The sequence below is a fragment of the Nerophis ophidion genome, linkage group LG01 (genome assembly GCF_033978795.1).
Source record: "Nerophis ophidion isolate RoL-2023_Sa linkage group LG01, RoL_Noph_v1.0, whole genome shotgun sequence".
NCBI classification, from domain to species: domain Eukaryota; kingdom Metazoa; phylum Chordata; class Actinopteri; order Syngnathiformes; family Syngnathidae; genus Nerophis; species Nerophis ophidion.
The window spans coordinates 50,791,772-50,817,840 of record NC_084611.1 but is presented as its reverse complement, the minus strand read 5'-3'; the positions used below and the strand labels follow the sequence as shown (position 1 = coordinate 50,817,840).

General features: G+C 38.7%; 1 protein-coding gene across 2 annotated transcripts in view; it reads right to left on the bottom strand.

Moving 5' to 3' along the window:
* Nucleotides 1-25,810, bottom strand: part of LOC133556443 (transcription activator BRG1-like) — a 78,787-nt gene extending 52,977 nt beyond the window's left edge. For both annotated transcript variants that reach the window (XM_061906368.1, XM_061906376.1), the window contains exons 1-12: nt 25,680-25,810; nt 25,169-25,398; nt 17,386-17,518; nt 16,787-17,311; nt 16,618-16,713; nt 15,739-15,997; nt 15,543-15,669; nt 15,304-15,477; nt 13,034-13,207; nt 12,802-12,975; nt 11,684-11,731; nt 11,489-11,619 (exon numbers count right to left, since the gene is read on the bottom strand). In XM_061906368.1, the coding sequence (XP_061762352.1) occupies nt 11,489-11,619; nt 11,684-11,731; nt 12,802-12,975; nt 13,034-13,207; nt 15,304-15,477; nt 15,543-15,669; nt 15,739-15,997; nt 16,618-16,713; nt 16,787-17,311; nt 17,386-17,518; nt 25,169-25,387 (2,060 nt within the window). In that variant the 5' untranslated portion in view covers nt 25,388-25,398; nt 25,680-25,810. The remainder of the gene's footprint in view (nt 1-11,488; nt 11,620-11,683; nt 11,732-12,801; nt 12,976-13,033; nt 13,208-15,303; nt 15,478-15,542; nt 15,670-15,738; nt 15,998-16,617; nt 16,714-16,786; nt 17,312-17,385; nt 17,519-25,168; nt 25,399-25,679) is intronic.
* Between the last annotated feature and the right edge of the window lie 259 nt (nt 25,811-26,069).

The following is a 26,069-nucleotide window of genomic DNA, read 5'->3' as shown; positions in this document are numbered from 1 at the left end:
ACGACGAAGTGAAAGACGATGAACTTTGTTTAAACGATCTTACAAAGTTGGAAGATGATTATCGAGGTGTGTTTAAACCTTCGAATTATTTAATATCATGTGTATTCATTATTTTGTTTCATAGAGGAATTGCCGTAAGATCCTAACGCGATCCCTTTAACACAATCGCAGTCTGGTGAGTCAAATGATTCTCATTTTACAAGAAAAAAACATGCGGTATACAATACATATATACATATATTTACTTACAGATTTTCCGTTTACATTTCCGGCTCGCTGGTCTCCCTTAACGCTGGCGGGTCCGTCAACGGCCGTTCCAGGCAGAGGAGAAGGCTTGATTGCGCCAAAGACTCCAGACATCGAATCCTTGCTCCGAGGGGAAATCATCGAAAACGACGGTGAATGTCCGACAGGCACCCGCTGTAAGTTTTTCTCGTTTTCTGTAAGCTTTTTAAGATTCTCAGGAGCTTTAAAGAGCTCCTCTCATTCCAATGTCTTTCGCTCAAATGAATTTCGCGCCTAAGGGGAATGGGCGGGGACTGATTCCGGAGGTGGGCGGTTGTTTCCGCCAAGCAACCTTCTGGTGTGCATTAGCGTCACTTACTGAAATGGAGTGTGGACCAAGATGGATCCCTACTCTATATTCTTTTATTTAACCCAATGTTTTTTAAATACGTGTATAATGCTTTATATCCTATGTGTTGTGAATTCCATCCTACAATATCTTCCAAGGAACCCAAAGAAATGTTACCACACCTCCCGCTTTATTTATTCTATAGATTGCCTGAACTATTTCATAAACTAAATCTTGTCTTGTTTCTGATGCTATGTTTTTTTTATGCTCATCAATGCACTGCTGGAGTCCGAGCACACAACTACTTTCCTTGCTTTGTTTTCCTCTATCCAGTTAACTGCCATATAAATTGCTACCAATTCCCCCGTAAAAAACAGATAGTTTATCACTGATTATTTTATTTAATACTATGTTTCCTTGTGGGATAACTGCTACAGCTCTTACCTTTATTTTTTTTTTTATAGTTTTTGATGCATCCGTATATATCATATCTCAATCCATTTTTCTATCCGGTAACTATTTAAATTTCTACTCTTTAGTAATTGCATGTTTTCTTTTGGGTTATCAAACATCCACGGTGGTATTGCAGGCATTGGTACTGTAGGACTAACTTTAATATTGTCAATTTTAACTTTATTACATATGTCTCCTATAATCCACCCAAAACTATTCTTTTTTGTTTTCTCTTTTTCTTGGCAGTTTGGTAGCACTGGACAAGTCGGATATCCTTGCTTGGATCCTTTTAAAGTTGCCCGATAAACTGCTGAGAGTTGATCTCTCCTCTTGTCCAAAGGTTTTTCATTCATTTTTACTTGTAATACTGCCACTAGGGTCGATGTAGTAGCTCCACAACATAACCTTAAAGCCTGTGACTGGATCCGGTCTATTTTCCCAAGTCATGTTTTTGAAGCAGATTGGTAAATAATGCATCCGTAATCAATAACAGATGGAATTAAAGTTATAAATATATACATATATTGTTTTCAACGTTAACCTATCAGCCCCCCAATCATTACCCCTCAAAGCCCTCATTATATTTAACACCTTTTTACTTTTTCCCCTATTTTTTTTATTTTCCGGAAGGAACACTCCTGAAGGAATAAATAAAGTACTATCTAATCTAATCTAATTAAATCTATTTTGCTGATGTGGGTTGACTAGTTCATATTTTTATCAAACCATATTCCTAAATATTTAAATACTTGTACCTCTTCTATATTTTCACCTTAGAGTTTTTATTTGGAGCTTGTTTTGTACTTTTGTCTTTGTAAAATGTATGACTTTTGTCTTTCCAACAGAGAATCTTAAACCTCAAGCCGTTCCCCAGTCTTGAACATTATTTACCACTTTGTTAGTTTTTTGATTATTTATTTTGACTCTAAATAATATACTAGTCTTTCATTAATCATTTTTTCCATTACTTTCCCCAAATTTGAGGTCAATGCTATCGGCCTATAATTTCCTGCCTCTTCCGGGTCTTACCCTGACTTGGATATTGGAATTGTTACCGCTAATTTTCCCCTCTGCCGGTCATTCTCCTTCTTCATATATCCTGTCATATCATTTCAAGACCACTTCTTTGACGATGCTACCTAAGTTTTTGATCATTTGATAACTCACCAGGTGTTTTCCCGGTGACATATTTTTAACCTTTTTCAAAATTCGAACCATTTCATCCAAAGAAAATGTCATATCCATACTGTTGGTAAAGCCATTATCGTTGTCTTCCATCATTTCCCCAATATTTAAACTCATTGTTTTTTCTCTCTTTTGTTTTTCCACATTTCTCAAATTACCATTACTGTGCACTTTAACAAATGTTTTTGCTAAAGGTTCTGCTGTTTCTTTACCCGTGACTACATCTTCTTTAATAAATGTGGCACATCATCCTCTTTACCCTTCATTCCTATCTTTACGAATCGTTATATATCCTTTTATTACAAAGTTTAATTTTGGCTTCAGCCCTGTTTCTTGAATACAAATTATATGTGGTTTAGTTTTCATATTTTTAATATATCCCTTTAATTCATGTTCGGTTGCTATCAAACTTCTGGCATTCCACCGGACAATTAACAGGGTGTTGGAATGTGGTAACATGACTCCGTCACGTCTACTCTCCGTAGTACAGCTTGCACCCGGTCCCAAGATAGTTCTTTCAACAACTTTGCTGCTGCTTTGACAATCATTTTGATCTTCTCAGTCTTATTTCTAGCCTGTTCTGTACAGTTTATTACGTGAGCCAGGAATACAACTAATTTGTCCGTGGAAATTCCTGTATTTGTTGCCTCTTGTTTTTTTTTTTTTTCTTGAACTATTCACACTTCTGTTCTTTTCTACACTTTCTTGATTTCTCACTTTAAATGCCTCTGCGTATGTAATATTTCTTTCAACTTTGATTTGTTGTACTTCTGTTGCCTGTTTCATGATGTATGGCTTTTGATTATTTCTTTTTTCAATCTACAAGTCCAATAAATAACATGTATTTCAAGATTACTGATAACTTTTTCAAAATAAAATGTAATTCCTGAATAAGATAATTGTATCGAATCCAATGGATTGTCTGGTCCTAAAACTTAAAACATTGACTTGTACGTTCAAAAGACAGAATACAACAAGACAAGACATGCAATGCCATCTACAAAATGTTATGTAAATGTTAGTCATTACACACGCGGCTATGGTTTTGATGTATTTGTTACAGACATGTTTACGTCAAGTAACATCACATGGTTCCATTTGCACCTTTCAACAAATCTGAAAAGGAATATTAAGAAGTAAAACTTATATTTAATCCTACCTCTTCTCCGAGCACACGGTGACTGTACATACGGGTCGAAAATGTTGACCTAATTCAGCATTTCTCAAAGTGTGGGGAATAGAGACATGACAGGTGGGGCGCGAGGAAAGGGAGGAAATTTCACTTTAATTTTTTTTTTTTTTTTACTATGCTTTCATTTTCTATACACACTGTAAATCACTTTGCGATTCTGTCTGTGAAATCCGCCGTATAAATAAATGTAAATTACTTATTTTTCCTGTAGGCTTTAAATTTCTCGGCAGGAGCGAAAGTTTGACAGACATAGCAACAGTAACTTTTGCAGGCGGGGCTAAGAGGAACAAACTTTCGCGCGGATGGGTAGCAGGCTAATGTGCGGACCACAATTACACAAAATGGATACATTTGCGACTCGCACCTCAAAGGTCTGCGGAGAAACAAAAATATGACGGGTCTAATCAACCAAAAAGTCAACCTAAAAGAAAATATGGCGAAGGGTATCTTGCTCTTGGATTCACGGCAGCGGAGGTGGGGGCAGAGGAGAGACCCCTGTGTGTTCTGTGTCTAAAACGGCTACCACTCTTTACCGCATCTCTCCATGAACCCCGAAAAAAACATCCGACCAGGAGCGTTGGGCTGCAGTGCATTGGGGGTAGGCGAGTCTTGTACATGATCATGTTCTGTCGGTTCATTTGCAAAATAAACCAGAGAGCACAACTCAGCTTTGATACAAAATGAAAGTAAAAAGTCATGTTGGAATATTTTTAAAAACTCAGCTCGGATTAATTACTGTTCTCTTGGTAGTGGAGAAGAAGTGGGGGTTAGGGGCCAAGGTGGTCTCTGATCCATCTTTGACACGAAAAAAAAAGGACTGTGAGAGGTTAGACCGAGGAGGCATGGGTTTGCTTTTTTTTTTTTTTTTTTTTACTACAGCCGACGAGGCACATATGTTTTTCAAATTAGACTGTGTCGTATTTTGGGGGAATCAAACAAACATTACAAAGAGGTTTTAGGACCAGACAATCCATTGGATTCGATACAATTATCTTATTCAGGAGTTACATTTTATTTTGAAAAAGTTATCAGTAATCTTGAAATACGTGTTATTTATTGGAATTGTAGATTGAAAAAAGAAATAATCAAAAGCCATACATCATGAAACAGGCAACAGAAGTACAACAAATCAAAGTTGAAAGAAATATTACATACGCAGAGGCATTTAAAGTGAGAAATCAAGAAAGTGTAGAAAAGAACAGAAGTGTGAATAGTTCAAGAAATAAAAAAAAAAACAAGAGGCAACAAATACAGGAATTTCCACGGACAAATTAGTTGTATTCCTGGCTCACGTAATAAACTGTACAGAACAGGCTAGAAATAAGACTGAGAAGATCAAAATGATTGTCAAAGCAGCAGCAAAGTTGTTGAAAGAACTATCTTGGGACCGGGTGCAAGCTGTACTACGGAGAGTAGACGTGACGGAGTCATGTTACCACATTCCAACACCCTGTTAATTGTCCGGTGGAATGCCAGAAGTTTGATAGCAACCGAACATGAATTAAAGGGATATATTAAAAATATGAAAACTAAACCACATATAATTTGTATTCAAGAAACAGGGCTGAAGCCAAAATTAAACTTTATAATAAAAGGATATATAACGATTCGTAAAGATAGGAATGAAGGGTAAAGAGGATGATGTGCCACATTTATTAAAGAAGATGTAGTCACGGGTAAAGAAACAGCAGAACCTTTAGCAAAAACATTTGTTAAAGTGCACAGTAATGATAATTTGAGAAATGTGGAAAAACAAAAGAGAGAAAAAACAATGAGTTTAAATATTGGGGAAATGATGGAAGACAACGATAATGGCTTTACCAACAGTATGGATATGACATTTTCTTTGGATGAAATGGTTCGAATTTTGAAAAAGGTTAAAAATATGTCACCGGGAAAACACCTGGTGAGTTATCAAATGATCAAAAACTTAGGTAGCATCGTCAAAGAAGTGGTCTTGAAATGATATGACAGGATATATGAAGAAGGAGAATGACCGGCAGAGGGGAAAATTAGCGGTAACAATTCCAATATCCAAGTCAGGGTAAGACCCGGAAGAGGCAGGAAATTATAGGCCGATAGCATTGACCTCAAATTTGGGGAAAGTAATGGAAAAAATGATTAATGAAAGACTAGTATATTATTTAGAGTCAAAATAAATAATCAAAAAACTAACAAAGTGGTAAATAATGTTCAAGACTGGGGAACGGCTTGAGGTTTAAGATTCTCTGTTGGAAAGACAAAAGTCATACATTTTACAAAGACAAAAGTACAAAACAAGCTCCAAATAAAAACTCTAAGGTGAAAATATAGAAGAGGTACAAGTATTTAAATATTTAGGAATATGGTTTGATAAAAATATGAACTAGTCAACCCACATCAGCAAAATAGATTTAATTAGATTAGATTAGATAGTACTTTATTTATTCCTTCAGGAGTGTTCCTTCCGGAAAATAAAAAAAATAGGGGAAAAAGTAAAAAGGTGTTAAATATAATGAGGGCTTTGAGGGGTAATGATTGGGGGGCTGATAGGTTAACGTTGAAAACAATATATGTATATATTTATAACTTTAATTCCATCTGTTATTGATTACGGATGCATTATTTACCAATCTGCTTCAAAAACATGACTTGGGAAAATAGACCGGATCCAGTCACAGGCTTTAAGGTTATGTTGTGGAGCTACTACATCGACCCTAGTGGCAGTATTACAAGTAAAAATGAATGAAAAACCTTTGGACAAGAGGAGAGATCAACTCTCAGCAGTTTATCGGGCAACTTTAAAAGGATCCAAGCAAGGATATCCGACTTGTCCAGTGCTACCAAACTGCCAAGAAAAAGAGAAAACAAAAAAGAATAGTTTTGGGTGGATTATAGGAGACATATGTAATAAAGTTAAAATTGACAATATTAAAGTTAGTCCTACAGTACCAATGCCTGCAATACCACCGTGGATGTTTGATAACCCAAAAGAAAACATGCAATTACTAAAGAGTAGAAATTTAAATAGTTACCGGATAGAAAAATGGATTGAGATATGATATATACGGATGCATCAAAAACTATAAAAAAAAAAATAAAGGTAAGAGCTGTAGCAGTTATCCCACAAGGAAACATAGTATTAAATAAAATAATCAGTGATAAACTATCTGTTTTTTACGGGGGAATTGGTAGCAATTTATATGGCAGTTAACTGGATAGAGGAAAACAAAGCAAGGAAAGTAGTTGTGTGCTCGGACTCCAGCAGTGCATTGATGAGCATAAAAAAAACATAGCATCAGAAACAAGGCAAGATTTAGTTTATGAAATAGTTCAGGCAATCTATAGAATAAATAAAGCGGGAGGTGTGGTAACATTTCTTTGGGTTCCTTGGAAGATATTGTAGGATGGAATTCACAACACATAGGATATAAAGCATTATACACGTATTTAAAAAACATTGGGTTAAATAAAAGAATATAGAGTAGGGATCCATCTTGGTCCACACTCCATTTCAGTAAGTGACGCTAATGCACACCAGAAGGTTGCTTGGCGGAAACAACCGCCCACCTCCGGAATCAGTCCCCGCCCATTCCCCTTAGGCGCGAAATTCATTTGAGCGAAAGACATTGGAATGAGAGGAGCTCTTTAAAGCTCCTGAGAATCTTAAAAAGCTTACAGAAAACGAGAAAAACTTACAGCGGGTGCCTGTCGGACATTCACCGTCGTTTTCGATGATTTCCCCTCGGAGCAAGGATTCGATGTCTGGAGTCTTTGGCGCAATCAAGCCTTCTCCTCTGCCTGGAACGGCCGTTGACGGACCCGCCAGCGTTAAGGGAGACCAGCGAGCCGGAAATGTAAACGGAAAATCTGTAAGTAAATATATGTATATATGTATTGTATACCGCATGTTTTTTTCTTGTAAAATGAGAATCATTTGACTCACCAGACTGCGATTGTGTTAAAGGGATCGCGTTAGGATCTTACGGCAATTCCTCTATGAAACAAAATAATGAATACACATGATATTAAATAATTCGAAGGTTTAAACACACCTCGATAATCATCTTCCAACTTTGTAAGATCGTTTAAACAAAGTTCATCGTCTTTCACTTCGTCGTCATCGGCTGGTAAAAAAAAAAAAGTATTACAACGTCGTACAAGTGCAATGCTTTTAACGTTTAAATGCTTAAACTGAGTTAAACCAATGTCTAATAACATGGTATAGCAGAGGTAATGGGGTGTGTGTGTGTGTGTGTGTGTGTGTGTGCTTGTGTGCGTGTGTGTGTGTGTGTGTGTGTGTGCGTGCGTGTGTGCATGCGTGCGTGCGTTTGTGTGTGCGTGCGTGCGTGTCCTGTTGTTTCAAACGATCGTAAACATTTAAACTGTCAAATGGCTGGTCAGTAAAAACTGAACCCTCCTTTGTCCCCAAACTGACCTGTTGTTTCAAACGATCGTAAACATTTAAACTGTCAAATGGCTGGTCAGTTGCTAGGTTACACTGTGTTCTGCGATAGTTTCTCCATCTGTTTAAATATGTTTTCGTGAGGTATGGAAGTTGTTTCAAACGATCGTAAACATTTAAACTGTCAAATGGCTGGTCAGTAAAAACTGAACCCTCCTTTGTCCCCTCTTCTGGTCTTAACGATGTGTGCGTACGAATGTGTGTGTGTGTGTGCGTGTGTGTGTGTGTGTGCGTGTGTGTGCGTGTCCACATCTCCCCACGTAACAAAAACTTCCCAATCCACGGTAGATAACGATGAAAATATCGAGAAAGGGCTTCCGTCTCTTCTTTCTTTTAGCTGAAATAGGCAGATATCACCCATTTCGTATCTGAATACAAATCCAAAAGATCCCTCCATCCCGTACGCTTCCAAGTCCCATTTCTCACGCAAAGACTCGGTCGGTGGCATCTGAATACGATTTAGAAACACTCGACTTTTTTGCGGAGCGTCAATGTAAGTTTTATTATTTTTATAAATCGACACAGGCGTTTCACTAATCATGACCGAATCGAACAAAGTCTTTACGCTAACGTATAAAGCTCCAAATAATGACTAAGCCTTACACCGCCCTTTTGTACCCCTCCTCTGCGTGTGTGTGTGTGTGTGTGTGTGTGTGTGTGTGTGTGTGTGTGTACGATAACGGTAGATAACGATGAAAATATCGAGAAAGGGCTTCCGTCTCTTCTTTCTTTTAGCTGAAATAAGCAGATATCACCCATTTCGTATCTGAATACAAATCCAAAAAATCCCTCCATCCCGTACGCTTCCAAGTCCCATTTCTCACGCAAAGACTCGGTCGGCGGCATCTGAATACGATTTAGAAACACTCGACTTTTTTGCGGAGCGTCAATGTAAGTTTTATTATTTTTATAAATCGACACAGGCGTTTCACTAATCATGACCGAATCGAAAATAGTCTTTACGCTAACGTATAAAGCTCCAAATAATGACTAAGCCTTACACCGCCCTTTTGTACCCCTCCTCTGCGCGTGTGTGTGTGTGTGTGTGTGTGTGTGTGTGTACGATAACGGTAGATAACGATGAAAATATCGAGAAAGGGCTTCCGTCTCTTCTTTCTTTTAGCTGAAATAAGCAGATATCACCCATTTCGTATCTGAATACAAATCCAAAAGATCCCTCCATCCCGTACGCTTCCAAGTCCCATTTCTCACGCAAAGACTCGGTCGGCGGCATCTGAATACAATTTAGAAACACTCGACTTTTTTGCGGAGCGTCAATGTAAGTTTTATTATTTTTATAAATCGACACAGGCGTTTCACTAATCATGACCGAATCAAAGTCTTTACGCTAACGTATAAAGCTCCAAATAATGACTAAGCCTTACACCGCCCTTTTGTACCCCTCCTCTGCGTGTGTGTGTGTGTGTGTGTGTGTGTGTGTGTGTGTGTGTGTGTGTGTGTGTGTGTGTGTGTGTGTGTGTGTGTGTGTGTGTGTGTGTGTGTGTGCGTGTGTGAAGTGCGTGCGTGTCCACATCTCCACACGTAACATTCCCAGCCATCAATACATCGAAATCTGGAAGTTGTTTCAAACGATCGTAAACATTTAAACTGTCAAATGGATGGTCACATGCTGCTCAGATGACATTGCTTTCTTAAAAAACTGAACCCTCCTTTGTTCCCTCGTCAGGTCTTAACTCCACCCTCTTCCTGGTTTAACCACTCCCACCGCAGGTCTTAACTCCACCCTCTTCCGGGGTAAGCCACACCCACTTGACCTTGACATTTGACCCTGACCTTTGACTTTGACCCCTCATAAATCATTTACCTTTGAACTTGACCCCTCATAAATCATTGACCTTTGACCTTGACCCCTCATAAATCATTGATTTATGACCCCCCATAAATCATTTTTGACAGAAGGTATGGTCTTAATACTCTCTCACATCATGAGACGTAGGCTCTGCGCTGCCCTGGCGCTGTTTTGTACTGTTTTTGTACTTATTTTGATTATTGTTTTTCAGCTATTTGTAAATGGTGCAGTTTATAAAAAAAAGGTTTAGGAATAAGGTGAGAAGCTCTGCCATCCGAGAGGAGCTCAAAGTAAAGCCGCTGCTCCTCCACATTGAGAGGAGCCAGATGAGGTGGCTCGGGCTTCTGGTCAGGATGCCAGCCGGACACCTCCCTATGGAGGTGTTTAGGGCACGTCCAACCGGTAGGAGGCCACGGGGAAGACCCAGGAGACGTTGGGAAGACTATGTCTCCCGGCTGGCCTGGGAACGCTTCGGAATCCCCCGGGAAGAGCTTGACGAAGTGGCTGGGGAGAGGGAAGTCTGGGCTTCCCTGCTTTGGCTGCCGCCCCCGCGACCTGACCTCGGATAAGCGGAAGAAGATGGATGGATGGGTTGGGGGAAAAAAACTAATTATATAAAAAAAAATAAAAAAATTTAAAAAAAAACCTCCGCGCATGCGCATTGCATACATCCAATGAATCGATGACTAAATTAATCTCCAACTATTTTTATAATCAATTTTAATCGATTAGTTGTTGCAGCCCTAATATATATATATATATATATATATATATATATATATATATATATATATATATATATATATATATATATATATATATAAATATATACATATATATATATATATATATATATATATATATACATATATATATATATATATATATATATATATATAAATATATACTTATATATATATATATATATATATAAATATATACATATATATATATATATATATATATATATATATATATATATATATATATATATATATATATATATATATATATATATATATATATATATATATATATATATATATATGTATATATATGTTTTTTTTAATGGACAATTATTTTTTTACTTGCACAATTTGTTTTTAAAATGCTGTTTTACTTGAAAATATTTTTTTACTTGAATAAAATATTTTCTAAACTTGAAAATCATTTTAAAAATGTAATACAATTGTTTAATGGTGGATTGTTTTTTGAATTGAAGAAAATAGAAAATTGTTTTTTATTGGTAAATAGTTCTTTACTTGCAAATAATTTTTAAAATGAAATAAAATAGCTTAATTACACTTTTTTTTTTTACTTAAAATAGTTTTTTAATGGTAAATACTTTTTTTAACTTGCAAATAATTTTTGAAATTAAATAAAATAGTTTGATTGTGAGGTTGTTTTTTACTTGCAGAATTGTGTTTTGAATTGAAGAAAATAGTATTTATACTTGCAAATCATTTTTAAAATTAAATGAAATTGTTTAATTGCGAATAGTTTTTTTTAACTTGCAGAATTGTTTTTTGAATTGAAGAAAATGTTTTTTATACTTGCAAGTCATTTTTTAGAATTAAATAAAATAGTTTTTTTAATGGTAAATTGTTTTTTTTACTTGCAGATAATTTTTTTGAGTTAAATGAAAAAATTTTTACTTGAAAATATTTTTTTGTGTAAGAAAATATAATTGCAAATTGTTGCATAATTAGTTTGTACTTGTAAATCATTCATCTTACCGTTTATGTGCATGTTGTACTCTTGCAGTAACCGTAACAACGCCTGCACATGTGGATTGAACTCATCTGTTCTGCGTAATAAAGTCTTGGTTACCCAGGATTCATCTCCAGCCAGGTCTCCAGCTGTCCCGCCTTGGGAGCGTCCACCCCGGTCAAGATGTTGCCACTGTCCACATGGATCACCTTCACAGGTAAGTCACTCATCTGACTGGTCTCGTCCAGAGGCTGCAGGGGCGAGTCCCATTAGTCCTGACCTTCGTACTAAAGAACAATGTCGACTTTTGCTCACCTCCCCATCAGGACCTAGAACTGGGGCTTGTCCTTCAGGACTCTCCACCTGCCACAGAAGAAACACTGCTGTCTCTAATGTTGTGGCGCAAATAAACCAACACAACAATTCAACACAACCTGCTCATTCTTCTGCCTTCTCGTTGCTCATTTTTAAAAATTCGGCTTCTTCATTGCAGTTAACAGTGCACCTTTGTCTAAACTGTCGTGTTGTAAGAGAGACAATTTGGTTTGACTACTTGATGAGAAAATTTCAAATACCACATCATTCGAAATTCCATGCATTTAATCTCCTGCTAAGACTGGGCGTTATACCGGTACTATGAGTTATACCAGTAATATGGGTTAAACCGGTATATTTTAGAAAGAGGTATATATTTGAGACAAGCATACCGATATATAATATCTTTTGATGCTCTCTTTGATAGTATACCATATTTATGTGTATAAACATAAATATATATATATATGTATATACATACATACATATGTATATAAACATATATATATAAATATACACATATATATATACATATACACACATATACGTATACATGTACACACACACATGTATATATACACATACAATATACACATATATATATTTACACACATATACATATACACATATTTACACACATTTTACACATATATATATATACACACATATATACATATGTATAAATCAGTACGTATATGTATATACATACATATGTATGTATGGATGATATATGTACATACCAACCTATGTATGTATATGTGTGAAGTGTGTATATACAGTATATGTGTGTGTGTTTATATATGCATATATATATATATATATATATATATATATATATACATATATATATATATATATATATATATATGTGTGTGTGTGTATGTATGCATATATACATATATGTGTATATATACACACACATATACATACATATGTATATACATATATGTACTGATTTATACATGTGTATATATGTGTGTATATATATATATTTATATAATATGTGTAAATATGTGTGTGTGTGTGTGTATATACATATATATGTACATACACACATATACACACATGCCCTCAAGTCAAATAGTTTGGACAGCCCTAATGTGGACACATCTTCATACCTTCTTTTTCTTCTTTTTCTTCTTCTTCTTCTCCTTGAGGGCCTGTGCCGCCTTGTGCGCTCGGACCAGCTCGGTGAGGTTGGCCACATACTCGTCGGTCTGCTGCAGCAGGTAGGCCAAGCGCTTGTCCTTCTTCTGGTCGATCAGTTTGCGGTAGCCTTCCTCGTCCTCGGCCTGGGGGGACGCCGGCATGTGAGGAGGACCGTCTCCAAGGTGCGTGTAAAGATGTTACCATTAGTCTCCTCATGCGCTCCTTCTCGATGCGCTCATTCTCCTTCTTCTGCTCCCGCTCTGTGTTGGCGTGGTACGTGGCCACGGCTTTGGTCAGTTTCTGGAGTTTGCCCGTGATGGAGCGATGGTACTCCTTGAAGTCTTTGGCATGCTGCAAGATGCTGTTCAGGTACTCCTACAGTCACAACATTGACCAACACTAGTATTGTATTTACTTCAAATAAGGGGATCAAATCAATAACAGATTTATATTTAATATATATTATATAACACAATGATATCATATAATATATAATCAACGGTCAGTTATAATTGATACTAACATCAACACAAAGCACACATCTAGTAATGGTCTTTATATTGAGAAGAAACATAATAGTAAAAGAAAAAAGTCTTCATTTTTGGAGAAAATAGCCATAATTTTATGATGATAAATATTAATTTTTACATGAATAAAAACTTAAAAAGTTTTAAAATAAATTATACACAATTTTAGGAGAATTAAGTCATGAATTTCAGAGTATAATGTTGTAATGATACAAAAAAAGGAATTATTATTATTTTTTTTTTTTCTATTTAGCATAGAATTACCTGAATTTTGAGTTCTTCTTAAATTACCTGAAGGCTAATAAGTCTGACCTTTCTACTGTATATGTTCAAAATATTGAATAAACAATAAATAAGAGAACATTGTCTTCATTTTGGGAGAAATAAAGTCTTGTAATAGTAGTTTATATTTAGTCAATAAAAAAGTAAGTAAAAAAGTTTTACATTTTATATTTAGTCAATAAAAAAGTATGTAAAAAGTTGTAATTTTATAAAAATAATTGTATATTTAGTCAATAAAATTTTCTTAAAAGTTGTAATTTTATATTTAGTCAATAAAACAGTGGGTAAAAAGTTGTAATTTGATGAAAATAATTTCATATTTAGTCTATAAAAAACTCAGTAAAAATTTGTAATTTTTTGAAAATAACTGTATATTTAGACAATAAAAAAGTTGTAATTTTATGAAAATAATTTTATATTTAGTTAATAAAAAAGTATGTATAAAGTTATAATTATGAAAATAATTTTAGATTTATTCAATAAAAAAGTAAGTAACAAGTTGTAATTTTATGAAAATAATTTTATATTTAGTCAATAAAAAAATAAAAGTTGTAATTTTATGAAAATAATTGTATATTTAGTCAATAAAAAGGTTGTAATTTTATTAAAATAATTTTATATTTAGTTAATAAAAAAGTTTGTAAAAAGCTGTAATTTTATGAAAATAATTGTATATTTAGTCAATAAAAAGTTGTAATTTTGTGAAAATTACTTTATATTTAGTAAAAAAGTATGTAAAAAGTTCTAATTATGAAAATAATTTTATATTTAGTCAATAAAAAATTTAAAAGTTGTAATTTTATGAAAATAATTGTATATTTAGTCAATAAAAAAGCAATGAAAAAGTTGTAATTTTATGAAAATAATTGTACTTTTACTCAATAAAAAAGTTGTAATTTCATGAAAATAATTTTATAATTAGTCAATAAAAAATTTAAAAGTTGTAATTTTATGAAAATAATTGTATATTTAGTCAATAAAAAAGCAATAAAAAAGTGGTAATTTTATGAAAATAATTGTATTTTTACTCAATAAAAAAGTTGTAATTTTATGAAAATAATTTTATATTTAGTCAATAAAAGTAAGTAAATAGCTATAATTCAATGAAAATAATTGTATATTTAGTGAATAAAAATGAAAGTAAAAAGTTGTAATTTTATGAAAATAATGTTATATTTAGTATATAAAAAGTAAGTAAAAAGTTGTAATTTACTCAAAAAAAAGGAAGTAAAAAGGTTGTAATTATCTAAAAAATATATCGTATATTTAAAAATAAAAAAGTTAAAAGTTGTAATTTTATAAACATTGTTTTAGTCAATAAAAAAACTAAGCAAAAATTTGTGGTTTTATGAAAGTAATTTTATATTTAGTCAATATAAAAGAAAATAAAAAGTTGTAATTTTAAAACAAGTAATTCTATACTTAGTCAATAAAAATGTAAAAAGTTGTAATTTTATGAAAATAATTGTATATTTAGTCAAGAAAAAAGTATGTAGATGTGTAATTTTATGAAAATAATTGTATATTTAGTCAATAAAAAGTAAGTAAAACGTTGTACTAACAGGAAAAAATTGTCATATAAATAAAGTTGTAAAATTCCAATAAAAATATCTTGATTGATGAAAGTTTGGATATAAAGAGGGAGTGACAAGAAAATCAAACCTGATGTTTTTGTCTGCGTTTGCGCTCCTGTTCGATCTTTTGCTGCTTCTCCAGTTTCTCGGTGATGCGTGCCTCTCGTAGGCTCTGTCGTTTGCTGCGTTTGTAGGCCTTGGCGTCCAGGGCTGTCTCCAGGGCCGTGTCACGACGCATGCACACCACCACTTCCTGTCGCAGCTTGGCGGGCGCACACAGAGCGTTACAAACTCGAAGGAGCAGCGTTGAAAAGTGTTGGCGTTTACTTGTCTCTGGAAGTTGAGGAGCCGCAGAGCTTTGAGTTCGATGGTGGCTTTGGTGCGTAAGTCTCCGGCCAGGGAGCCCGGCAGGTTCTCCAGCTCCATGATGCGATGAGTGATGCGCGCCTGTAACCTGCAGCGAGGTGATCACACGTCACAGTTCTCTAGGAGGATTCCCAGTGAGACTGGAAGATGCCGATACCTGTACTCCCGCTCCTGCAGGATCTCCAACGGGTCCAGACCGCAGGGTTTCTGAATGGGGGTGATGCGGCTCTGCTTGCCGTGGTAAGACATCATGGTCGGGGGCTGCGCCGGCTGGCTGGGGGACTGGGTCTGCGGAGGCATGACGGGGGAGGCGGCGGGGGGGACGGAGGGTGGAGCGGGGGAGGGTCGGCCTGTAGGTTGAGGAGGGATCAGTTTTTGGGGGGCGTTGGACGGAGCTGCCGCGTTCACCATGGGACCTGGGACAAAGTGATGCAATCAAGACTTGAAACTTGGACCAAATCACAGACCTCACATCTATTAAGTCTACTCCAGAGACAAGCAGGCTGGCAGAGGACAAGGCACAGGAAAAGCAAGGGACAGCCAGCGAGGGACCACACCCCACGCGGACAGAAAGGCGGCCCAGATACTCCCCGCAACCGGACGGGAAGAACGCCCCTGCCCCACCAGCAACCAGGCCCACACGAGCCTAAACCCCCTACCCCCTGCCTCCGGAGAGCACAGCTGGGCCCGACCCAGACCACCACGCCCAAGTCGGCCGCCAAAGGACCACCCAGCACAGGGCCACGGGAACCACCCCACATGCAGGGACCTCAACAACGGAGGTAAAATATCCAGCAACTGCCCGGTCGAATCCTCCCCCTCAGGGAGAGGAAAAATATAAAAAAATATAAAAATAATTACTATAATAATGTTAAAAAAATAAAACATAAGAATAATGAATGAAATAAAATAAAACTAAATAATAAAAAAAGATCACAGACATGCTGGTCACTACCTCAGCAGCTTGCTGAAAAAAATGCAGTATGTGTTCACCTTTTTGGTATCACGTTAGTTTTATGAATTTAAACAGCCGAACCTTCAGGCCAAGACTTTGGTCCGTTGTGGTTTTGTCCTTGCATCCCAGCTAAACTCCCTGACGGGCCCGGTGGGGGCATATTGGGACCCATCATTCCTAGAAGGAACAGTTGTTTTTAGGGTTGAATTCAGTTTTTTGTATTAAAAGAAGATTGGGAGCCCCGACTCACCATGAGCTCGGCCGTAGCCGGAACCCATCGGTCCTGGTGGTCCGCCTCCCGGGGCCAAGCTCTGCATGGGCTGCTGCATCCCGGGCATGGGCCTTTTCCCTTGCACAGCCATCTGGAGGTGGTCCGGCAGAGGCTGACCTCGGGCCAGCATCTTGTAGGCCATGATCTGAGCTCTCAGTTGGTGCAGCTGGCTCTGGTTGAAAGGAGTGGGACCCCCGGGGGCCCCGGGACCTCCGGGTCCGGAGAGGCCACTGGACGATTCAAGGCCTGCCACGAGGCTGGGGACAGTGGAGCTCAGACTCGGTCCGGGACTGGGACCGGGCCCTGCACTTCCGAGTGTTCCAGGGCGGTTGTTGGGGCCCAGGGTGTGCTGGTCTCCACTGGGTCCTTCCAATGGTGTGGATCCAGAACCGGGGCCGATGGAAGAGGAAGATGAGGAAGAGGATGGAAGTAGAGGTCCGGATGGGGGACCGTTTGAAGGGACAGGACTGGAATGGTCCGAGCCGCCTAATGGGGAGTGATAGCCTGAAGGACACGGAGACATGTTGGAGACCGGGACACGGACATCAGGAGCAAATGGAAGCGCATGATTTGCCGACCTTGTGAGTGCTGGTCCAGAGGACTGGGTGGGGGGGCCATACCGCTGTGCCCGCCCGCTCTCACCGACATTCCTTTCATCTGACTGAAGCGCGCCTCCTCGCTCAAACTCTTGTCATGCATGGCCTCCATTGGCTGGAAACACAACGGGACACTTCAGACATATGCAAATGTACGCAAATACCGCAAATTCCTGACTAAAAGACACATTTTTCCTACTCTTTGAACCTGGCAGCTTATAAAATGGTGCGGTTAATTTATGGATTTTTCTTCGCTGACAGCCATAATGCAAAATTTGCTATGGCGCCATCTTTTAAACGAGTTCACTGACTGCAGGTGGTGCATTACCCTTTAGTTTGGAGCTTTCAACCAGAAGTACACGTCTTGTAGACGTCCAAAGTGATTTTACTCGTATGGATTCTTCATTCATCACTCCAAGCAACGTTTGTAAGTTTTACAATATAATTAAAACAATTGTGACTCATATTTATATAAAGCTTTTCTCTAGTGACTAAGTTACATTTAAAGCAGTGTGGCTGGCACTGGGAGCAGGTGGGTGAAGTGTCTTGCCCAAAGACACAAGAGCAGTGACTAGGATGGCTTGGGAGCGGGGATCGAACCCAGAACCCTCAAATTGCTGGCACGGCCGCTATACCAGCCGAGCTATGCCGCCCCCACGATGACTGACGTTTTGTCTGATCGGCCGTTTTACTGCCTTGTTAAATATTGTTTCCGACAAAAATGTGAGAAAAAGACGAGTGGGGGTCCTGATGCTTCTCTCCAGGCGATACAAAACTTTTCTCCCTGTCACTCCTCACCTGGATGCAGAAACCAGTGGTGAAAAAACTGCTGGTTTTGAAACAATGGCGCTCAAAGAATCATCAAATCCGGGAGCTAAGAAATAGAATTCTATTAATTTTTATTGATTTTTGATTATTTTTAATGGATTAAGAATTTTTCTAAATGAGAATGGTTTTCAACCCAGAAAAAAAGAATATATATATATATATATATACATATATACATATATATATATATATATATATATATATATACATATATATATATATATATATATATATACATATATATATATATATATATATATATATATATATACATATATATATATATATATATATATATATATATATATATATATATATATATATATATATATATATATATATATATATATATATATATATACTTTTTCTTAATCCATTTTTGATTATTTTTCATCGATTAAGAATTTTGACAAATAAGAATCGTGATCAACCCGAAAAATTTTTTAGTATTTCCTTTCATTTTAAACGATTTCTGATTCTTTATAATCGATAAAGAATCATTATAAGAATCCTGATTTATTAGAAAAATAAAATAAAATTTGAAAAAGTTTTTTTCTTTTTTTTTTATTGATTTTTGATTCTTTTTAATCGATTAAGAATTGTTCTAAATAAAAATGCTTATTAACCCCAAATTATTTTTTTTTAATATTTGCTTTTATTTTAATCGATTACTGATTATTTTTAATCAATTAAGAATGGTTAAAAATAAGATTAGAGATTAACTTGAAAACATATTTTTTTCATTAAAAACAATGTTTTGTTTTCATTTTTTAATCGATTTTTCATACTTTTTAATCGATTAAGAATTGTTATAAGAATCCTGATTAATAGAAAAAAAAAAAAAGTTTTTTCTTTTCTTTAATTGATTTGTTATTCTTTTTAATCGATTAAGAATCATTACAAATACGAATCGTGATTAACTGGAAAAAAATGAAAACACAATTTTTTTTATTATCGATTTTTGTTTCTTTTTAATCGATTAAGAATACTTACAAATAAGAATCTTTATTAACTCAGAAAAAATAAAACATATTTTTTTCTTTTTTGAATCGATCTTTGATTCTTTTTAATCGATTAATAAATGTTACAAATAAGAATCGTGATTAACTATATATAATTTTTTTATTTTTTTTTAAATAAATTTTTTATTATTTTTAATCAATTAAGAATCATTACAAATAAGAATCATGAATAACTTCTAAATCCTTTTGTTTTGACACCCCGACTAATTATACAATAAGAGTAAGATTTTTTATTTTATTTAATGTGACTATTTGAATAGTGGAAAAGTTGTTTGTAAATTAAAATTAAAATTGATTAAAAACATTTTTTTGTATTTATCTTTCCCCCCCCCCCCCCCCAGAGTTAATCTCAATTCTTATTTGTAACAAAAATGTTTACAACCCCTGATGTTAAGCAACTGGGTGCAACAATACATACCAACATTTATTTTAATTATTAGTATTTTTTTAAGCAATTTTTAAGAAAGAAACAGCTTACAAGCCCGTTTTGTGTTATTTAGTGTCAACATAGCAACTTTTTCACGTAAAATTTGCTCTTTTATCACACTTTTTATGGGATTTTTTTGTATTAGTATTTCTGAATAAAATTTTTAAAAAAGTGGCCCCGGACTTACTTAAAATAAAAACTGTTTTTGTAGAAATAAAATTCTACTCAAAAATGTAATAAAGTAAAATAGAAATAAGGCAACAAGAAAAGTATCCAACACTAAAGTAAGTGTGTAGAGCAGATATAGAACATCAACATCAGGGGTCTATAACTCAATTTACCTGGGGGCCACTGGATGCAGAAACTGGGTGAGGCTGGGCGGCAAGAAAAGATTTCTTAAAACATCTGACATGCACTTTTTACTAAATTCACCTTCTATGAATGGCTTTCCCGCCCTAGCAACATACTTGCCAACCCTCACGATTTTTCCGGGAGACTCCCGAATTTCAGTGCACCTCCCGACAATCTACCAGTGCAACCATTCTCCCGAATTTGTCCCAATTTTCACCCGGCCGACATTATCAAGGGCTGACGTGACTGCACTGCCTTTAAAGTCCTCTACAACAGTGGTTCTCAACCTTTTTTCAGTGATGTACCCCCTGTGAACCTTTTTTTTAATTCAAGTACCCCCTAATCAGAGCAAAGCATTTTCGTTTGCAAAAAAAGAGCTAAAGAAGTAAAATACAGCACCATGTCATCAGTTTCTGATTTATTAAATTGTATAAGAGTGCAAAATATTGCTCATTTGTAGTGGTCTTTCTTGAAGTATTTGGAAAAAAAAGATACAAAAATAACCAAAAAACTTGTTGAAAAATAAACAAGTGATTCAATTATAAATAAAGATGTCTACACATAGAAGTAATCATCAAGTTAAAGTGCCCTATTTGGGGATTGTAATAGAGATCCATCTGGATTCATCAACTTCATTCTAAACATTTCTTTACAAAAAAAAAATCTTTAACATCAATATTTATGGAACATGTCCATAAAAAGTCTAGCTGTCAGCACTGAATGTTGTATTATTTATTCACAGTTTATGAACTTACATTCATATTTCATTGAATTATTATTTAATAACCATATTTATATAGGATTTATGATTTGCTGCTATTTTTTAGAATGTGTTTAATAAATCTCACTTGTCCCTTGGCATACCTTCAAGTACCTCCATGGGTACACACACCCCCTAAAAGAGGACCACTGCACCACTACATGTCATTGCATACGCTTTTACGTCACAGAACCTACGTGCCGGCTCCGCAACATGTGTGAGTCTTGTGCAGAACAACGTAAGTGACTGCAAGGCGTACTTGGTCAACAACCATACAGGTCACACTGAGGGTGGCCGTATAAACAACTTTAACACTGTTACAAATATGCGCCACACTGTGAACCCACACCAAACAAGAATGACAAACCCTTTTTGGGAGAATTTCCGCACCCTAACACAATTCAAACACAAGAGAACAAATACCCAGAGCAACTTGCAGCCCTAACTCTCCCGGGCTACAATATACAACACATCAACCGACACAAGTAGGGAGGGTGGGGGCGTGGGGGGTTGGTAGTAGCGGGGGTGTGTATATTGCAGCGCGGAAGAGTTGGGGCAGCATGGGATTCTGGGTAATTGTTCTGTTGTGTTTATGTTGTGTTACGATGCGGATGTTGTCTCAAAATGTGTTTGTCATTCTTGTTTGGTGTGGGTTCACAGTCTGGCACATATTTGTAACAGTGTTAAAAGTTTTTTTTTTTCACAGTCACCCTCAGTGTGACCTGTGTAGCTGTTGATCAAATATATCTTGCAATAACTCACATGCGTCTGGCATGGCCAAATGCAACATACAATTGGACTTGCACGCTGACAGATCAGGATGCAGGGGGCGCTAAAGGCAGTGCCATTATGGCACTCCCTGAATATTGTTGTTGTGGTATAAATCGACAAGGGCTTCGAGAGAATTGGAGCCCTGAATTTCACCTCACTGGGGGGTAACGAGCCTGAGCTAATGCGTGAAGTAAAGAAATTCCGGCTGGATGTAGTCGGACTCACTTCGACGCACAGCACGGGCTCTGGAACCACTTCTCTTGAGAGGGTCTGGACTCTCTTCCACTCTGGCGTTGCCGGCAGTGAGAGGCGACGGGCTGGGGTGGCAATTCTTGTTTCCCCCCGGCTCAAAGCCTACACGTTGGAGTTCAACCCAGTGGACGAAAGGGTAGTCTCCCTCCGCCTTCGGGTGGGGGGGGTGGGGGGGGGGGGGTCCTGACTGTTGTTTGTGCTTACGCACCAAACAACAGTTCAGAGTACCCACCCTTTTTGGGTACACTCGAGGGAGTACTGGAAAGTGCCTCCCCCGGGTGATTCCCTTGTTCTGCTGGGGGACTTCAACGCTCATGTTGGCAACGACAGTGAAACCTGGAGAGGCGTGATTGGGAAGAATTCCCGCCCGGATCTGAACCCGAGTGGTGTTTTGTTATTGGACTTTTGTGCTCGTCATGGATTGTCCATAACAAACACCATGTTCAAACATAAGGGTGTCCATATGTGCACTTGGCACCAGGACACCCTAGGCCGCAGTTCCATGATCGACCTTGTAGTTGTGTCATCGGATTTGCGGCCTCATGTTTTGGACACTCGGGTGAAGAGAGGGCGGAGCTTTCTACCAATCACCACCTGGTGGTGAGTTGGCTGCAATGGTGGGAGAGGATGCCGGACAGACCTGGAAGGCCCAAGCGCATCGTGAGGGTCTGCTGGGAACGTCTGGCAGAGTCTCCTGTCAGAGAGAGTTTCAATTCCCACCTCCGGAAGAACTTTGAACATGTCACGAGGGAGGTGCGGGACATTAAGTCCGAGTGGACCATGTTTCGCACCTCTATTGTCGAGGCAGCTGATTGGAGCTGTGGCCGCAAGGTTGTTGGTGTGCCTGTCGTTGCGGTAATCCCAGAACCCTTTGGTGGACACCAGCGGTGAGGGAGGCCGTCAAGCTAAAGAAAGAGTCCTATCGGGTTCTTTTGGCTCCGGAGGCAGTGGACAGGTACCGACAGGCCAAGCGGTGTGCAGCTTTAGCGGTCGCAGAGACAAAAACTTGGACATGGGAGGAGTTCTGGGAAGCCATGGAAAACGACTTCCGACGGCTTCGAAGCGATTCTGGACCACCATCCGCCGCCTCAGGAAGGGGAAGCAGTACACTGTCAAGACCGTGTATGGTGCGGATGGTGATCTGCTGACCTCAACTGCAGATGTTGTGGATAGGTGGAAGGAATACTTCGAAGACCTCCTCAATCCCACCAACACGTCTTCCTATGAGGAAGCAGTGCCTGGGGAATCTGTGGTGGGCTCTCCTATTTCTGGGGCTGAGGTTGCCGAGGTAGTTAAAAAGCTACTCGGTGGCAAGGCCCCAGGGGTGGATGAGATCCGCCCGGAATTCCTTGAGGCTCTGGATGCTGTGGGCCTGTCTTGGTTGAAAAGACTCTGCAGCATCGCGTGGACATCGGGGGCGGTACCTCTGGATTGGCAGACCGGGGTGGTGGTCCCTCTCTTTAAGAAGGGGGACAGGAGGGTGTGTTCCAACTATCGTGGGATCACACTCCTCAACCTCCCCGGTAAGGTTTATTCAGGTGTACTGGAGAGGAGGCTACGCCGGATAGTCGAACCTCGGATTCAGGAGGAACAGTGTGGTTTTCGTCCTGGTCGTGGAACTGTGGACCAGCTCTATACTCTCGGCAGGGTTCTTGAGGGTGCATGGGAGTTTGCCAAACCAGTCTACACGTGTTTTGTGGACTTGGAGAAGGCATTTGACCGTGTCCCTCGGGAAGTCCTGTGAGTATGGAGTATCGGACTGTCTTATTGCGGCGGTCCGCTCCCTTTACGATCAGTGTCAGAGCTTGGTCTGCATTGCCGGCAGTAAGTCGGACACATTTCCAGTGATGGTTGGACTCCACCAAGGCTGTCCTTTGTCACCGATTCTGTTCATAACTTATATGGACAAAATTTCTAGGCGTAGCCAAGGCGTTGAGGGGTTCCGGTTTGGTGGCCGTGGGATTAGGTCTCTGCTTTTTGCAGATGATGTGGTCCTGATGGCTTCATCTGGCCGGGATCTTCAGCTCTCACTGGATCGGTTCGTAGCCGAGTGTGAAAGGACCGGAATGAGAATCAGCACCTCCAAGTCCGAATCCATGGTTCTCTCCCGGAAAAGGGTGGAGTGCCATCTCCGGGTTGGGGAGGAGACCCTGCCCCAAGTGGAGGAGTTCAAGTACCTAGGAGTCTTGTTCACGAGTGGGGGAAGAGTGGATCGTGAGATCGACAGGCGGCTCGGTGCAGCGTCTTCAGTAATGCGGACGTTGTACCGATCCGTTGTGGTGAAGAAGGAGCTGAGCCAGAAGGCAAAGCTCTCAATTTACCGGTCGATCTACGTTCCCATCCTCACCTATGGTCATGAGCTTTGGCTCATGACCATAGGTGAGGATCTTATCCGAAAGGATAAGATCACGGGTACAAGCGGCCGAAATTAGTTTCCTCCGCCAGGTGGCGGGGCTCTCCCTTAGAGATAGGGTGAGAAGTTCTGCCATCCAGGAGGAGCTCAGAGTAAAGCCGCTGCTCCTCCACATCAAGAGGAGCCAGATGAGGTGGTTCGGGCATCTGGTCAGTATGCCACCCGAAAGCCTCCCGAGGGAGGTGTTTAGGGCACGTCCAACCGGTAAGAGGCCACGGGGAAGACCCAGGACACGTTTGGAAGACTATGTCTCCCAGCTGGCCTGGGAATGCCTCGAGATCCCAACGGGAAGAGCTAGACGAAGTGGCTGGGGAGAGGGAAGTCTGGGCTTCCCTGCTTAGGCTGCTGCCCCCGTGACCCGACCTCGGATAAGCGGAAGAAGATGGATGGATGGATGGATGGATGAACTCGGAAATGTAAAAAAAAAAAAAAAAAAAAAAAAAAATGTTACCAATTTTTTTAAATTTTTAATCGATTTAAAATTGTTAAAAACTAGAATTGTGATTAACCCGGAAAAAAATAAAAAATACATAATTTTTAAAATATTTTTATTTGATTAAACATTGTTACAAATAAGAATCGCGACTAACTAGAAAACCTTTTTGTTTTGACACCCCTACTAATGAATAAAGAGCAATAAAATTACTAATTTATTTTCATTTTAAAGTAGTGGAGAATTAAAAATTTTGAACAGTTTTTAAGAAACAAACAGCTTTGTGTTATCTAGTGTCAACATTGAACCTTTTTCACGTAAAATTAAACCCTTTTATTACACTTTTTATGGGGTTTTTGTGTATTATTATCTTTAAATTAAAAAAAGTCCCCTAGGCTCTCGAGGGCCACATAAAAAGATGTGGTGGGCAACACTCGGCTTCCGAGCCTCGACTTTGACACCTGTGCAGTACTTAGTAGTACTTCGTAGTACTTGCAGCAGTTCTGACCTTGTGCATGGCGTGCATGTTGTCCTGGCCGTACCCAGACGGCCCCGGCTGAGGGAGTCCGGAGGACGGGGGTCCGGGGCTGGGTCCCATCATGCTGTGGGAGGAGCCCGCGGGCGAGGGACCAGGGCTGGGGCCCAGCATGGCTCCGGGAGAGGGACCTGGCCCTGGGGACGGACCCGGGCGAGGGTTGCCTCCCATGGAGGGGTCGGGGGTGGACATGTCTGCAGGATCTGTGGGGGGGGGGGGACCGTCTCAAAAATTGCATCAAAAAAAAAAATAGACTGAAGAGGTGATCACGTGACGTCGTGTATCACCCACGCATTAGCACAGCTGTACCGCACACCTAATAATATTAATAATCATAATAATAATAATGATGCATATAGTGTGCTGGGCAATGGCGGCTGACCCACCTGCACCTGCACCGACACGCTGACATCCTGCACGGACGTCCGCGCACCTTCGTGGGTTTTTGGGGGTTGACGTCACCACCGAGAATAATGACACTCACCGCGTTTGGCGTTCAAGCGATGACGTGTTCGACGGTCGATGCCATGGACGGACTCTCCTCCTTCTTTTTCTTCTCCAGCGGCGCCGCCGCGCTTATGACCGAATGTCTAGTCACCGCTCGGCGACAGTGCGCATGCGCGGACGGCCACGACGTCGCCGCGGCGTGATGTGCAGTCAAGTCAGGTGAGATTTGTGCAAGAAGGTATCATTCATGTCTGTCAACACGCCGGACTGCTAAAATATTTTTACGCTGAAAAATTTGCAACTAAAAATTATTTTCTTTAATTAAAAAGCAATTTGCAGGTACAGAAAACATTTTATGCAACTATTTTTTTTCTTTCAATAAAACATTAAAAAAATAAATAAAAACAATTTAATGCAAATTAAAAAT